This window comes from Salarias fasciatus, chromosome 4, assembly GCF_902148845.1.
Source record: "Salarias fasciatus chromosome 4, fSalaFa1.1, whole genome shotgun sequence".
Classification (NCBI taxonomy): Eukaryota; Metazoa; Chordata; class Actinopteri; order Blenniiformes; family Blenniidae; genus Salarias; species Salarias fasciatus.
In genome coordinates, this window is record NC_043748.1 from 21,391,361 (window position 1) to 21,408,633 (window position 17,273).

The 17,273-nt window shown below is 47.9% G+C and overlaps 1 protein-coding gene across 1 annotated transcript; it reads right to left on the reverse strand.

Annotated features, from left to right (window-relative positions):
- Positions 1-1,100: 1,100 nt before the first annotated feature.
- Positions 1,101-14,353, reverse strand: slc1a9 (solute carrier family 1 member 9). The gene is made up of 10 exons (XM_030089561.1): positions 14,200-14,353; positions 13,485-13,637; positions 12,607-12,860; positions 11,177-11,282; positions 10,962-11,088; positions 7,579-7,812; positions 6,639-6,833; positions 2,149-2,283; positions 1,405-1,846; positions 1,101-1,305 (listed from the first exon to the last, which is right to left on the reverse strand). The coding sequence occupies exons 1-10, from the start codon at positions 14,351-14,353 to the stop codon at positions 1,117-1,119; spliced, it is 1,989 nt and encodes a 662-aa protein (XP_029945421.1). The 3' UTR covers positions 1,101-1,116.
- Between the last annotated feature and the right edge of the window lie 2,920 nt (positions 14,354-17,273).

A 17,273-nucleotide genomic window follows, 5' to 3' on the forward strand; every position in this document is an offset into this window, starting at 1 on the left:
ATGTGGTATAAATTTACTGTAATCAGTTCCCTCAACAGCTGCTTCTCGAAAAGTTAAACTGTTCCTTTCTGTGTTCTAATGATCTAATGACCTGCAGGGAAAGTAATAGAAGAACAGAAGAAAAAGTAGAGGAGTAACTATTAACTCGTGTTAAAAGGTCGGCGAGAACACTAGACATACTTTTCTGATCAAGAGCAGAAACTCACATTCACTCAGGCTTTCAGGAGAACTTTAGGTTAGGAATGAGAAATCAAGACAGCAAGAAGAATGAGAGACAAAACTTTGAGGAATGTGAGTAGAAGTTTCCTGGAATCATACTGAGATCTGTACATATTAAACTCTGATCAGTGAGGAAGATAAGCAGCCAGGCCTCTGCTAAACCTGCAGGATGTTACAGCCAGAAGGGAGAGAGTGTCAAGTCTTCCTGTAGGTAGAGTCAGATCAGGGCAGGTCGACCACAGGAGTCGGATCAGGACCGATCGTCTTGTGGAGTCAAATCGAGGCCAGTGGAGTCGGATCCAGTGTAGTCAAGTCAGGGCAGGCCGACCACAGGAGTCAGATCGGGGCCAGTGGAGTCGGATCCTGTGGATTTAGATCAGGGTAGGTTACCCAGGGGAGTCGGATCAGGGCCAGTCGCCATGTAGAGTTGGTACTCAGCTCAGGGCAGATCACCTGGTTCAGCTGGATCAGGACCGGTTGCCTGGTTGAGTTGGTTGGATGTCAGCCAGTGGAGTCCAACCAGGGTAGATCACATGTTTTAGTTGGATTAACCCAGGTCACCATGTATAGTTGGAAGTCAGATCGGTGCTGGTTGCCTGGTGGAGTCAGATCGGTGCAGATTATCCGATGGGGTCAGATCGATGCAGGTTATCCGGTGGAGTCAGATCGGTGAAGGCTGTCCGGTGGAGTCAGATCGGTGCAGGTTGCCTGGTGGATGGTGGAGTCAGATCAGTGCAGGTTGCCTGGTGGAGTCAGATCGGTGCAGGTTGCCTGGTGGAGTCAGATCGGTGCAGGTTGCCTGGTGGAGTCAGATCGGTGCAGGTTGTCCGGTGGAGTCAGATCGGTGCAGGTTATCCGGTGGAGTCAGATCGGTGCAGGTTATCCGGTGGGGTCAGATCAAGGCAGGTCGCCTGGGGGGATGGCGTGCCTCCGATCGTAGGCGGTGTCGTCGCTCTCCTCTCCGTCGCTGACCTCCCCCAGGACCCGCTCCCTCTCTTCCTCTTCCTCCGTCTCACTCTCGCGCCTCAGGCGCTCCCGTTCCCTGTCGCGCTCTCGCTCTCTGTAGGAGCGAGGAATTGTGGGAATCTGAGCAAGAATAGAGAGAGAAAATAAGAGAACAAAGAACAAGACAACAATGGGGGTGAGAGGGTAACCCTAACCCTAACCCGGTATGAGGGCTAGTACCTGGTTCTCGTGGCTGGGCAGGGCGCAGTAGCCCGGCTCCGTCCTGCGGAGGAGGCGTGGGGAGTGGGTGCGGAATGGCCGGGGGGAGTGGGAGCAGACGGAGCGCGGGGAGGGCGAGCGGATGGAGCGCGGCGACGGGGATCGGACGGAGCGGGACGGAGAGTAGGTGGCGGAGTGGGGCTGGGAGAACGCCGAGCTATGGTGGTTCAGTTTGGGGGGGCGGGGGGAGCGGGGCGGCAGCTCGGGCGGTTTGAGGGGGTCCACCACCAGGTCCATCTCGGTCAGGACCGGCGGCGGCGGGATGAAGTCCAGCTCCTCCTCCAGCGGGTTATGATGCATCTCGGCTGCGTCGATCTCGGCGAGCTCTGCCTTGGACAGGTGGTCCACGATTCCAGCGCCGAACGAGTCGCCCACCACGTTGATGGAGGTCCGCATCCTGTCACTGAGGGGGAAAACAGCATCACAGTCAGGAAAGCACACCTCTTTATAATAATAACCACAATAAGGGAAGAACTTTTCGATAGTGTCATGGTTTTTGGAGCAATTTTTGAAGTTCTGCTGCTTGTGTCTTGAGATTAGCCCAAAAGACTTTTACTGTCAGTCTCGATCTGTAAGGTTATTCACAGATTCCGGTTCAGTGATCTACTGTACTGTCTGTAATCGCTGAGCTACAGTTTCTCCTTTGGTCCCATTTACAAAGTTTCCAAACAAAAAGGAAAACTGTGCATCCGACACCTGACTCACAGCAGCCAGTCGACGGCGATCAGCAGGCTGATGTCCTGGGTGGGCAGGCCCACCGCCGTCAGGATCAGCAGCATGGTCACCAGTCCAGCGCTGGGAATGCTGGCCGCTCCCACGCTGGCCAGGGTGGCCGTCATACTGTAGGGGAAGAGGACAGGAAAAGCTGGAGTGGGTCTATTTCAGTCAATGCAATGATTAAAAGAGGAGTTGCATGACTAACTGGCATTAGAGGAACAACCAACACAAAGCGCTTGTAGTCAAGTGGATCGGTCACGTCATGCTTACTTGTTTTCTATTGAAAACTGCACTTTATTAAAATCCACAGCTTACAGCCAGTCCTAAAGTTCTGTGTGGCCCTGAACCGATTAGGAGACACTAACAAACAGTGGGTCTTATGAAACTTGAGGCTTTCTTTACACCATGAGGATTTTCCAGGTGAAGCATGTTGGATCTGAAGGTGGAACTCGGAGCTCGTTTACATGATCTCGAAAGATCACATCCGATTTCTGGAGGTGTTTAAAGCCACTGATCCAGGTCAACTCGACTCAGTTATTTATAAAAGGCTGGTATTTCTGGATATCATCATGTGAACAGCATGAACTGATCGTCCTCCAAGTCTTAACCAAATCCAGGCGACCTGACGAAGTTCTGCAAATGAGAACATGCTTCACAGTGATCCTGCAAGGAAATAAACGTAACATTATTTCTACAGAATTCAGATTGACAGACCTGGATTCAACCCAAATAGTCTGATGTCGTCACACATATAAACCTGTTCATCTGATTCCTTTCTTTCTGTGTAAACAGAAGGAGACAACAAGCAGTGGAAAAAGTTGACAAAGAGTGAAGAGAAGACAACAGTAAAACCAGATAGGAACCCGTAAACTGGCTTATTTCTGAAGTGCTGATTAATGCCGATGGGCACATCGATGAGATTATTATAATTATGTGATTATGACGAATAACCAGATTTCCATGGCAGTGACGCCACTGGTTTAGCCCTTAGTGCTTCAGAACAGTTTAAGGTGGAGATGTGGAGATGTGGTTCACTCTCAAGGTCTTCATCTGGATGCTCTACGGTATTCTGCGCTCATTAATAGTCTTGGAAGAGGTTGAAAATCAGCCACACCGGCGAAAACAGCAGCTCTCCACTTCTCATTGACTCGATAAAAGCTTCAGCACTCGTTATAGTATTGGTATTGGTTATTGGTATTAAAATCTGCTGCATTTTCTGTTTCTGACCCAGATGCAGGAAAATAGTAAAGTGACTCAACGTACCCCCTAGTGGCATGAACTGGTATTACTTGCCTGATCGGCCTGTGGCATGCCGACATTTTTCTGCAACGTTATCAGTAATGAGTCTATTTTCTTTAAGATGAAACGTCTGGGCCACAAACTTGATTAGCTAGATATAACCAGAAAACAATGATGAAACCTTTTTGTTTTAAGTTGAAACATTTTTCTGTCAGGAACATAACCAGCCAGGCCGCTGTCATTTTGTTAAAAACAAAAAAATGCATTTCTATATTCTTTACATATTTTCTGTTGCTTTTTTTGTATGATTATTTCATATTTATTGAAGCAAACACATTTCATTTCTTTAATTTCTTGTAAACAATTCAAAGGCAATTTAGAAAATTCTGAGCATTTCACAGAGGTCAAATATTTGTCTGAAAATGTAATTTAAATCATTAAAATCTTTCAAGTGCCTTTATTTCATTTAATCAAAAAATTAGATCTACATAGATTTTAGCCATTAGAAAACAGACAATCATAAGAGTAAGACATCAGTGTTGCTGCAAAGACTGACTCTAATCTGCTTAAAAACAGTTAAGTCTTTGCAAGAGCTTGTGTCAAAGCTGACAAGTAGCAGATCCATCTCATGACTTCCAGCACAAACGACTCTTCATACGCACAAAAGAAGGAATCAATTCATTCAATGTGCGAAAGGTGACGGCATGAGGGAAAAATGTGAGCAAAAACCATCATTTCTGCGGAAATACCACAACTGACACTGTGCATGGCCTCCAGACGGTGACAAAGGCAGTGAAAGACGGCGGCAAAAGCAATTTTAATGGTGGAAGTGAGTGATTCACAAGAAAACCATTCAGAAAACTGACTGCTGATTCAGCGAGATTAGTCTAACAGCTGGAGAAAGGTGCTGAGCAAAGATCCTTCATAAACCTCAAACATGCTCCTCTGGAGCAGCGGTTTACAAAACTCACAGCAAGAAAGTACAAATGTTCCTGGTTCAAAGTAGCTCCAAGTATGTGGAGATTACATGTTCTACCTGAGCCTACAGGGTGTAGCATCCTTCCACCAACCACAGACATGCTGAAGATTTCATTTAGGTGTCAATTTGCCTGTGAATGTTTGACTGACTTTGATATTGAAAGCCTAATTAAACCACAACGTTTCATTGATAAGGCATTGGTTTTGAACTGGACCTGAAGCAGGACCAGGAGATTATGGACCAGGACCAGGACCAGGACTAGAAGAATATGGACTGGGAGCCACTCTGGAGGAAAACATAGTTTTTATAGTCTTATCTACTGAACATGTGCAGATCTATTGTTTACTATGATTGGACAAGACGTCGCATTTCAGAGAAGCTGCATATGACACCGTTTCCACGGAGACGGAGTCTGAGCCTTTCTGAACCTGTTCTCTTCTCCTCTTGCCCTGGGTTGGCCACGACAAAGCAGAATGTGGAAATCAACAGACTTGTAGATGAACTCATGTATGCACAGGTCGGACTGCTGAACAGTCCAACAGATTCCTCGGTTGAAAAAGTTTCTGCAGCGGCCGTTTGCGTCCCGTCCGTCACCACCAGACACCGGCTTTCCACACCCTTCCTGGAAGGTGTCCATCAGATGCAAGACGTCCAACGTTCTCTTGCATGCACTTGCAGAAAAATGTGAAAACTGGAATATTTATGGGGAAGTTGTTGAAATGATGAGCCATTCATTCCCGAGCCAGAAGAGAATTATTTCCAAGTGGGCTCATATGTTTCTACAGAAGCTGTTTATAGCTGAAAGCTGTTCATGCAGGACTGAAAACACGAAAAACTACCCTTTAAAGCTTTAATTATAAGTACACATGAAGAAGATGTTTATAAGGAAAAGGTGAAATGTTGGATGATCCAAAGAAATCCAGCTAATTTTCCAACAGCAGCTCTTCTGTTTATTGATGTGAAACTTGAGCTCTCCAACGAACGTGGCTCGTTCCGTCATGTCTTCAATTACAGAGCCGATGGGGTCACGATGGTCCCAGATGTGACTGCAGGTCCACAAATTTACCGCCGACGCCGTTGATCTGTTGCCCCGTTGCACGTCTCCGCGATTCCAGCCCTGATTATCACCATGCTGGCTGCTCGTCAGATTTACGCGGCACACACGGCTTTCATTTTCTGACAGCTCCGGCGCGGATGATGCAACGGTCACACAGGACTCCCGCAAAATTAGATTTTTTTTTTTTTGCACTCTGATGGCGAACAGATGCCGACGAAAGTGGCACAATAAACAACATCAAAGCGCCGAGCGTCACTGGCGTCCCGCGGCCGCAACAAGCTGAGCTCCGTCCAAGTCAACTGGATCCAATCGGACCTCGGTGGCTTTGTTGAAACCTCAGAAATATTTCATTACTTCCTCGCCGCCCTGGTTTCAGAGCTTGTGTCGGCTGGTTATTCCTAGATGACACGCCGCTCTCAGTCCCGCTTGTTATTTACAGTAAATGAAGAAACAGAAGCATGTCTCATATTACGTTCCTGGATTTATGCAGATGGCGCTGTGGAGTCACTTTAGTCTCTATTGTCTTCTCTTTTAGGTTAGAACAGTATCAGTAGTCTAGATTCGATTCAGTGAGTAAACGCTGAAATCTGCTGCGTGAGGAAGATGCTCTATAATCTGGAGGGTAGCTGGAGGTACATCTTTAAGTTTGAGGAATATGCTCTATAATCTGGATTTCAGCATTTCCAAAAGGAGAATCATGACAACAAAACAGCTGAGATGAACTACCAGCATGAAGACAGCAGCAGGCAGCTTTTAGAACTGGATACTCGCTTGCTAATGCTAACCAGAGGCACCGTGGATACTAGCTGTTGACAATCACAGGTTATGTCCCTGGAAATTGTTAGTTATTATAAGTATCATCTCATATACAGAAACAGCCGGATGCTCACCTCAGGTAGCATGGATACAGGAATATTAAATTTAATAATCCAACTAAATCCAACTAAAATTAACCTCTGACAACATGGATTCAGGCTTATGCTAACCAATGCTAACCAATGCTAGCATCAGGTACCGTGGATTTAGACCAATTATAACCTCAGATAGCGTAGATTCAGGCTAATGCTAAGCAATGCTAACCTCAGATAGCGTGGATTCAGGCTAATGCTAAGCAATGCTAACATCAGATAGCGTGGATTGAGGCTAATGCTAACCTCAGATAGCGTGGATTGAGGCTAATGCTAGGCCATTGTGTGCTTTTACCTGACGGTGATGATCTGTCCTCCGTCCAGCGTGATGTCGTTCATCTGGGCGATGAAGATGGCGGCCACGGCCTCGTACAAGGCGGTGCCGTCCATGTTGATGGTGGCGCCGATGGGGAGCACGAAGCGCGTGACGCGCTTGTCGATCTTCAGGTTCTCCTCCAGACAGCGGAAGGTGACCGGCAGCGTCCCGGCACTGACGGGACAGACGGACGAGTTTAAAGTGATCAAGATAGTTCGGCCCAAAGACATAAAATATGGAGACAGGTGGCGAGACACGAGTGCAGAGGTGAGGAGGAAGGTGAGGGGGGCGAAGACGGGGCGAGAAATAAAAAGGCAGTGGAAACTTGAGTCTGCCGACAGCCTCCCGCCAACAGCTGGTGTCGGCCACTGTTTCAATCCTCCAGCATGCGAATTAAAGGAATTTGATTCCCCGGCCTGCGGCGCGCGGGTCATAATATAATTAGAGGAAATGTTGATGGGATTACCCATATTCTCTAAATCCCCGGTAATGTGCCAAAATGGCAGTTGGTTTCAGGCGGCCGTGCGGAACGCTGGGCGGGCCGAGCCAAGCCGATCCAGGCAGGACCCGGCGGCCGGCGGCGGCTAATCCGCAGGCTTTAGACGTACGTTTACAGCACAGGATCTGTCTGACATGGGCTTGACCATGATATCCTGCGCTCACACACACATTCGGCGCCGCCGGCCTGAATTTGTCAACGCGGGTTGCATAAATGCAGGATTTTATTCAGATCGAGCCCAAATAGCGGCGGCTGGCAGCAGCAGGCTACGCCGATCAGTCACAGCAGCTCCGGCAGCTGCGCCGGGACGAGACGCTGTAAAAGAAACATGTGACACGCATGTGTTCACACACACACACACACAAACACACACACACACACACGGCCGGATACAGTGACACTTCCTGCAGGCTGTCCTACCTGCTGGCGGTGCCCAGAGCGGTGATCCAGGCCTGGAAGATCCCAGAGTAGAAGGTGAAGGGGCTCTTCTTGGTGATGGCGAAGAATATGGCGGGCAGGATGAGTCCTCCGTGGATCACCAGGCCCACGATGACCGTCACCATGTAGAGGCCCAGCTGCCGGGCCACCACCTCCAGGTCTCCGATGGCCGCGATCTTCCCGGCGATCAGCGAGGCGATGCCGACGGGAGAGTACCTGCAGACACAGCCACCGTCAGCACCTGCAGGCATGCCGTGCGCGGCTCGTGCACTTCCTCAAACACACACTGACATGAATACTACGATACTATAAACTATAGGAGGACGATCTCAGTCCTCAGGTTTATGTTCCTGGAGCTCAATTTACAATCAGATTATCTCATGAAAACGTCATCAGAACTCCACAAAAAGGTTCTTATTTTCTGTGTGTGTGTGTGTGTGTGTGTGTGTGTGTGTGTGTGTGTGTGTGTGTGTGTGTGTGTGTGTGTGTTTTGACGTGCTTGTTTATGTTTACACTTATGTGTCTTAACTGGTTGTGTGTCTGTTTGTGTTGATGCGTTTTGTACTGGGTGTTTTTTTGTTTGTGTGTAGCATTTGTGTTTTTGTTTATGTGCGTTTCTTGAAGTGTTTGTTTATATTTATGTGTTTTTAGTGTTTGCTTGTGTTATTTTGTGTGTTTGTATGTTTATATGTTCATGGGTCTGTTCTTGTGTTTGTTTGTGTTGAAGTGCTTTGTTTGTGTGTGTGTGTGTGTGTGTGTGTGTGTGTGTGTGTGTGTGTGTGTGTGTGAAATAATATTCTGTTTGACTGATGTTGTGTCACTTGTGACAGTTGTTTTGTATTTGTGCATTTTCGGTGTTTTCAGTTTGTGTGTGTTTTGTTTTCTCTGTTTTTGTATGTTTATATGTGTGTGTGTTTCTATGTTTGTTGTTGTTAATGTGTTCTTTTTTTGTTTTTGTATGTGTGTTGTGTTAATGTGTTATTAATTTGTATGTATTTTTTGTGTGTCTGTGAGATTATATTGTGTTTTACTAAATTTCCTCCTTTTTCACGTGTTTTACTTTGAGAACCTGAAGTTGACCGACACTCCAAACGGCACCTGAACGCCTCACGGACTCCTCTCACTGACTGCTGTTTAACACTTTAACATCTTCAAAAGCTAAATATAAAAGAAAAACAAAACAGAGAGATTTTCATTTAATTGACCAAAATTAAAAACTGGAGGGAAAATGATAATTTCAGATATTTGGAGGTTAATGTCATTTTTCGTTTTTCATTTTTGCGGCGTTTTTTTTTTCGTTTTTCTTCTTGTATTTGTTGCGTGTCTCGTAATGTTTGTGATATTTCAATATTTAAATAAAGACGATCTTCACAAAGCATGACCTTGATTTCAATCGAAAAGGCTCCAGATTGGAAAGCAAGTTTTTAAAACGAACCGGCTGGTATTGCAGTGATCATGAGGTACGGAGCGTCTCCTGATATCAGAGACGGCCCGTTTGTGGACGCGGCGCCGTCGTGAAGCAGCAGCAGGTTTCTGGCAGCGGCTCGTCAATCGCCGGCCGCCGTCAATGGAGCGTCTCTCCCCAGCAGAGGGTGTGACACATAGCTGGATCTCTGGTTTCCTCCGCAGTTGTTCGTGGACAGTCGGCCGTATTGAGACGCGAATGGAAGCCGCGGGCCGTGCGAGCTGACCCCCCCCCCCCCCCCCCCCCCCGCCCGCTGACAGTTGTTTGTCGGAGCGCTCGGTGTACACGGCCTGATGGATGTGCTCCTCGTGTGACGAGTGTTCCTGTAAACACTGCGCTGTGTGTTTGGCTCGCGCCGCCGGCCGCTGACTCATCTGTTTACACTGCCTGAGTGATACGGACGGTTCCTCTGGTGTCCAGCTGCGCAGCGAGGCAGGGAGACGGGGAGACGTGGAGACGGGGAGACGGGGAGACGGGGAGACGTGGAGACGGGGAGACGTGGAGACGGGGAGACGTGGAGACGGCCCAGGAGAGCCGCCTGACAAGCGTCCTGCTGTTTTTCGTCCAAACGCCCACCCTGCTCTCCACCCGCTCCCTCTTCCCATGTCTCCTTACGGGTCCCGTCGCTGATGGTTTCCTGAGCTTATTATGAACAACCTTAAGTTACCCCTCCACACGAACCTGGGTTTGAATCCCTCCCACAGTCTGCCTGTTCCAGCTTTTTCTCTGATAACCTTAAGAGTGGGAAGTCTCCTGCTCTGAGTCTGGTTCTGCAGGTTTTCTCCAGTTAAACAGGACTCGCTCTCTTCCTCTGCACTTGCTGATTTGTTGTTTCTCTGTTAAAATGCTTTGAAATGACTTGTTTAATTTGGTTCTACAGAAATAACATTGAAGTGAAACTGTCGAAAAGCTGCAGAGCCGCTGTCTCTCAATGCTCACTGAGCTAACCAATGGTTAGCATTAGCCAAGCACATCTGTTACTATTTCAATAAACTTCTGTTTACAAGAGCAGGCGCCACATCGGTTCAGAAGAAACTCAATTCATCTGACAGTGAGTAGCATTAACTTTAGCCTGTAGCATTACCTTTAGCCTCTAGCATTAACTTTAGCCTCTAGCATTAACTTTAGCCTGTAGCATTACCTTTAGTATGTAGCATTAACTTTAGCATGTAGCATTACCTTTAGCCACATTGCCACATCAGTAAGTGCTAACTTACCTTTGATACATGGTAAAGCACACAGTAACTACGCCACTAAGCTCCTGCTTACTGGAAGAAGAACCACCTCAGTCCTAACAGCAGCGTGAAGAGCCCGATCAGAGGATTTTAGAGCATCTTCCCCCCACTGAGCTGAACGAGTGAACATTAATGTGAAGGAATAAGCTACACCGTGGATAATAACCCAGCTGTGAGCGCCAGCTCACTTTCTAAACTCACTAATGAGAGTGAAGATCCAGTTTTCAGTGACTTGCTCACATCTGCTTGTTCTCCTGCTGGAGGCGGATCCATTACATTCTGGATCTGGTCCACCTCGGCTCCCCTGGGATCGCTCCGGAGGACGGCTCCCGCTACTCCCAGCATACCAGACTGCAGCGAGTCCCAGGGAAACCCTCCGTCCCTCCATCTGTCTGCGTCCTTCACTCACACTCTTCTTCCCTCGCTCGCTCGCTCCGCCGGCCGGCCTCCGTCCTCGTTCCCACAGGTTGAGTCATGCGCACAGTTTGGGAGCCTTATCCATCACTGTCACTGACCTCTGTTTATGTGTGTGTGTGTGTGTGTGTGTGTGTGTGTGTGTGTGTGTGTGTGTGTGTGTGTGGTATCTGCACAACGTCAAAGCACAGAGAGCCCAGACAGAGACATGCACGGCGCATGCACACACACACACACACACACACACTGACCACATGATCATGGAGACCATCGTCATGATGATCTCATTGAGGATGTTGAAGAAGTCGCACATGATCCTCCCGCGCTCGCCCATCCTGCCCATGCAGATGCCGAAGGTGATGAAGAAGCCGATCAAGCCTTGACCAAGACACAGAGCGGCGGGTCAGACGGCGCTCCGGCGTGCGGCGGCGACGCACAGGTCGGCCGATCGGCCGGTCCGACTCACCCAGCACGTTCATGCCCCACTTGTACTCCAGCTTCTTCCTGTTCACCATGATGGGCTCGCTCTGGTTCTGGACGGGGACCGCCACCGTTTTCAGCACCGTCTGGACCTGCGGGGGACACACAGCGTCTCTCGTGAAGAAACACAGCCCTGGCAGCGGCGAGGCGAACTGGTAGTGATGTTCAGAGGACAAAACAGAATGAGAGATTCTCACACGGGAAGAGAAAGCTGGAGAAAGGGGTTTGGAGGGGAAGGACGAGTCCGTCCTGCTAAAGCATTTATGTCTTTTATGACTCCAATGAATCCCTGATGAGCACAAACAAAAGAGGCAGTAAAACAGACGTGCAGGCCGGAGAGAGGAAGAGGCCTGAGAGGACAGGAGGGAGGATTCCTCAGAGCTCAGCCTTCAGACGACGCTCTGCTGAGGAGAGAAAACTCCTCATCCTTCAGACACAAACAGGAAATCTACGGCGGAGATTCACTTGGTTTTCAATCTGTTGCCATGGAAACGTGATAATTTTCTGAAATGAAAATGCAAAATCAGCTGCATCTTCACTTTAAACGTTGTCGTGTGAACAGGACCCTATTTTGTTCCGATGTTTTAAAAACTTATGTTTCAGTCATGTCTTGTTTTTCAAATTTGGCAGAACCCTGATGAGACATCAGAATCTGTTGGACTCCCCCCCAAAAAAAAAGAAAGAAAAAGAAAAAGTAGAAAAAACTGCTTCACTGGAAAGTTATCAGTGGATTTTTGGTCTTTACCAGGAAAACAAAATTAAAAATCACTGGTCTTGTGATGTGAAGGACGGCCACAAGCAGAAAGCAGTCTGCTAGCTGAGCTGGATGAAACGCAGCTCAGGATGTGGATTTCTGTCCATCCAGGACGTTTGAGCAGCGACATAAAAACTCCTCAGATTTTGAAAGAAGATCTGAGGAGAGATGAGATTTATTTCATCAGGAGTTTTGGTTTTAATCAGAATGTGGCAAACTGAGGGAAGAGTTCTCTCCCTTCATCCATCTTTCTCGATCATTTCATCATTAAACTTGTTTTTAAACGAGTTGGCGGACTTTCAACGGGTTTAATTCAATGCATTTTAAAAGTTGGATATTTATTGATATGGGTTGTGGTTCTTTATTCCTCATCTCCAGCGGAGTTCCATCGATTTTCTTTACTGCCACATCTGATTCAAGGTGACAGCCAACAACGTCACACGCATTCACACCTACAGGCGACGTACAGTCAGCAAATAAGATCAAATACGTGTTTGTAATGTAGGAAGGAAACAGAGCAGCAACAGAAAAGCCACTCACAGGGAGAACATGCAAACTCCTCTTAGAAAGACCTGAAATCGACTCAAATGTTCCAATTCACCACCAGACCAAGCCACCAGTCTGTATTATTGGGACGATATGTAAAAAGCTCGGGACGCTACCTGCTGGAAGCAGGCCTGCACCAGGTTCTCCGGGAACAGGTTCCTGATCAGGTCCAGGAAGGCGTCCAGGCTGCTGACCTCCTGGTTCTTGGGCACCGAGGTGTACGTGCCCCCCCTCAGCTTGGGGTTCCCCGGGTGGATGCCCAGCACCAGGATGACCCCCAGGATGGCGGCGATGACGGTGGTGGTCATGTAGTACACCATGGCTCTGCTGCCCATCCGGCCGCTGGAGCGGGCGTCCAGACCGGCCAGTCCTGGGCGGGAACACACACTCAGACACAGCCCTCGCTTCTTCCTACAGCTTCCTTACATCTCCCCACATGTCCCCACATGTTCCCGTCTGTTGTTCAGGCTAAACATCATAAAAATGCCCAACAAAGCTTCTCAAACTATTTCATTTTCCCACGTTAAGTACATGGAGTTAAGTTTCATTAGCATTTCCACTCCGGACGGTAATAAAACTGAATAGTTTACAGATTTTCTTAAAAATTGTTTTCCACTATAAATTGGTATTTTGAAGAACATTAATGTGACAATGTTTAGTTGTGTCCATTTATTTAAGATTTAGGATCATTGCGTTTGGCTGTGTTGTGAGCTTCAGACCACATGTTTGCGGTCAGTGCGAACACAGCTGTATTTCTCAGCACTGAGATGAGAATTTGTGACGACTTTTAGGAGTTTTGTAATTAAAAGCAGCTACACAGAACTTTTAAAAAGTAGCATGGTAGAACTGTTAACTAGGGTGGTGGTGCAAGACCAGCAGAAGCATTACAGGAAAGCTGCATTTGACGTTTCCTCCTGTTTCCATGGAAACGGAGTCACAGCGTTCCTGAAAACCTCCACCTCGGAGGCGGTCTTGAGAAAGCTGCGTTGCCCACCTGTGATGAGGCTGGAGATGATGAGGGGCAGGATGAGCATCTTCAGCATCCTCATGAGGATGTCCCCGGGGAAGGAGACCATGGTGAGGGCGGAGCTGTCCTTCACCTTCATGTAGCGCAGCAGCATCCCGAACACGGCGCCCATCACCACTCCTGCACAGACGACAGACGCCACGGCTCAAGAACAGGGAGGAACACGCCTCTCTGGAGCCTGAGCGTCAGCTGAACCACCAGCCTGCAGACAGGTTCGCTAGCAGTAATGCTAACTATCACAAGAACACATTATACATATTAAACACTTCAAAGAAATCGTTCAAAGTAAGACTCTGGCCTGTTAAGAGCTCCGATCACTTTACAGCTGACATGTAGGAGATGGATGATCAGAGCGAGCCGTCGATGGAAATGAGTTCGTATCGGGGTTACAATCTGTGGGACAAATTACAGACAAAAAAAACCCCAAGCAAAGCCTTTTGGTCTCTGCTGAGGCTCTTTCTTTTCTGACAGCGAAGGCAGCCGTGCCAGAGCATACCAGAGTGTTTACAGACCCAGATTAAAGAGGACAACAAGCCTCAGATGTTTGCTGGGAAAAGGACGGTGGAGTCTGAGCATCTCCGCTCTGCGTGCCACCGAACGCGCCGCAGAGTTTCCCAACAATGAAAGCGACCTCAAACTAAGTGAAAGAATGTGGGACGCTGGTTGCTGGTCCCCGGTTTACCCATGACGGTGAGTCCCAGCAGCAGGTTGTGGGTGTTGCGGCTGCAGTGGCCGGCGTCCTTGTACGCCATGTCGGTGTTGTCGTCGCGCTGGTTTTCCTCCTTCTCCTTGGCCTTGCTGGTGTTGGACTGGTTGGCTGTCGTCTGGTTCGTCATCCTGCCTGTTGAGAGGTTCGACAACACAAAGCTACTGTAGGTTTGTGTGTTTGTTCCACATGCCAGACACACACAGCTGCAAGAGCTTTCCCTGATATTATGACGGAAACTACCACATTTGACCGAAATATGAACTGCAGTTATTCTTTAATGTTGTGAAACTAAATGGATGTTAAGGTGAGAATGATGACATATTGACATTACATGTCAATAACATTAATTTAATGCAATTCAATTAACTTGTTTTGTGAAACTACAACCTCCAGTTCTCATCCTAGCATTCGCTTTGTAGGTCGTCCTTAACACAAACAGGAAAATCAGAAATTCTCCCCTGAATCTGGTTCTACAGAAAGCCTCCTCTGAGTCTGGTTCTGGGTCTGGTTGAAAGATGTCACCGTTCACTGTATTTCTTCGCAGAGGACTCGCCTGAAAACGGACTCTCAGGAACAGCACCGATGTTCCTGGAGCTGCTGGAAAGATTCACAGCAGCTCAGAGAAAAGCTCCATCACAGCCGAGGTGATGAAGTTCCCCAGACTTCAAAGAGGAGAGAAAGGAAAAGTGCAGGCAAGGTAACCGGGTGGAAATTGCGTCTTCTAAACTCTACCCGATCATTACACCCAAGAAGACGCTGGCTGGAGTTCACAGAATCAACATGGCGGTTACTGTCTTCATGTACTCATTAGATGGACAAACATCCAATGGCGTATCACTTTTTCACCGGCAGGGCCTGGACTGACGGTGTCTTCCAGCACATCCATTTGCAGCTACAACCGTTTCCAATCTGTCTTGGAAGCCGTTCCACCACATCTTGGAGCGTTTCTGAGTGAACTCGTGCCCGTTCCTTCTGCAGAGCATCCATCAGGTCGGACACTGATGTCGAAAGAGAAGGTTTGGCTCCGGATCGCCGGTCGGGTTCATCCCGGAGCTGCTGGATCGTGTTCAGGTCAGGGCTCTGTCAACTTCAACTCATCAAGCCCTCACGGAGCTCGCTTTGTGCGGAGACGGGACTTCTTCTGACTCAGACCGGGAGGCTTTCGTCCAGGCGTCTGACTGGAACACCTGAATTCAGTCATCGAAATGCCCAGACGGTGATCACAGAGAGTCAGGGCAGAACCGACCCGCTGACGGTCAGTTAAGACGCGTTCGGTGGGTTCAGACATCTGAGCAGTACTGGAGTCTGTCTGCCACCTGAAAGCGAATATTCGAATATGTTTCACGACGTTTCAGGTAAAAATGCATCGATTTTGCATTTTCACTTTGAGACCCATGTTCGACGCTGAGCCTTCACCACCGTGGGAGAGAAACTGCTGTTCAAAGGTCGATTCGGTTCGGCTGGAGGCGCCGGCGGCTCAGGACCGTCCTACGAGCATCACGGTTTGGGTTCCTGAAGAGGAGGTGAAGCTCAACTCCTGGCAACCCGAACACAGCAGGCTCCACATGAGGCAACAAAACAACCCGGGGCAGTGATCTGGGCCGCATCCTCTCAGTGGAAAACACAGAAACTGCCAGAACTGTAAGCACAGCGGCGTGGCGGTGCTGGACGGGGGGCGGGCTCAGCAGATGAGAGGCGGCCTCCGGGTGGATGACACCACTGGAGTGTTTTCAGGCCTGAACATGAGGTCGAGCTGACTAAAGTCACGGAGGGAGATGACTGAAGGCCGATCCACACGGGAAGCATTTGCTAAAGTGCTTCACTTCCATTCAAAACACAGACCTCGAGCCCTGAAGACTTCCAGGACGCCTCCAGGCTCTTTCTGTACACTTTCAGTCCAAACGTTTCCCTCTGCTGTAATTATTAAAGCGCGGTTTCCTCAGACAGCAGTTTGAATCACGTAAACACAGCAAGCACGTTAGAAATGATGTTTATTCTTGTTATATTAGCAGAGGAAACCCACTGATGTGTCACACTGAAAGAAATGAAAGGGTGATTCTTAACAGACGTATATTTAGTTTCAAGTTCAGCTTCTATGTGACGAACCTGTTTACACGGCAATATTTTCAAGTGGAAGCATAAAACTTTGGTAGCATTTTGGCCGTCTGTTACCGTGACAACCATTCTCGGAGAAACTGAAAATGTAATTTAGTAGAAAAATTTATAGGAAGAGGAGAGAAAAATTAACTGAATATTGAGTAAAATTCTTCAAGTTTTAGTCAGTAAATTATTACTCTGTCAAAAATGTAAAAATTGAGATGTTCAATGAGTTTGAAAACTAATTAAATGAGTTTATTGTTGGAAGACACGACATAACAGGATATAATAACTCAATAGGGAACTCAATAACTCATTAATGCAGTCGATAACCATCGAGATCTTTTACAGGATTAGTGAGTGAATGCTAACTACACAGAGCTGCAGATAAAGCCATTGGGATTTATCCTCAGAGTCTGTAGGTGAACATTTTTCACAGCAACCCACTCGGTCGTCGTTGAGACGACTAAAACGTGAATTTGACGGCGCTGCTGCGCGAAGCGTAAGCCTCATCCCCTCCGGGACTCTGAACGTCTGCACCAAATGTTCCAACGCAACCCAAACACAGCCCACTAAAGCTCCAACTCAGGATGAAAACTCAAATATGAAAGGACAGTTACTGTCCTTTAAAAACCGTCCGCTGCAGTGCCTCCAACTTTTTCCCGCCACTCTTTAAATCATGTCTTTAGGTGAATAAAGATCAATAAACATCCTCTGCTAATGGTCAAAGCTGTTCATGCTAATTTGTGTTTCCAACGAGGAAAAGTCATCAAGGCATGAACCACGAGGAATGTGTCCGCCGCTCAGTGACAAAACACATCTCAGCTGAAGCGGGGAGTTTCAGCGTCTGTCCACCCCCACCTGCCACCGACGACACATCTGAACATTAATCGTATGTAAACACATCTGGAGAGCGCTGCGGTTGTGCCAAATCCCTGTCAGGAGTACAA

Excerpts from the sequence above, each read along its gene's own strand:
- slc1a9 (XM_030089561.1), bottom strand. The coding sequence starts at position 14,353 with ATGACGAACCAGACGACAGCCAACCAGTCCAACACCAGCAAGGCCAAG. Across the intron at positions 6,834-7,578 it reads GCTCTGGGCACCGCCAGCAG|TGCCGGGACGCTGCCGGTCA; the intron begins GTAGGACAGCCT and ends CTGTCCCGTCAG. Across the intron at positions 2,284-6,638 it reads GGACAGATCATCACCGTCAG|TATGACGGCCACCCTGGCCA; the intron begins GTAAAAGCACAC and ends CTTCCCCTACAG.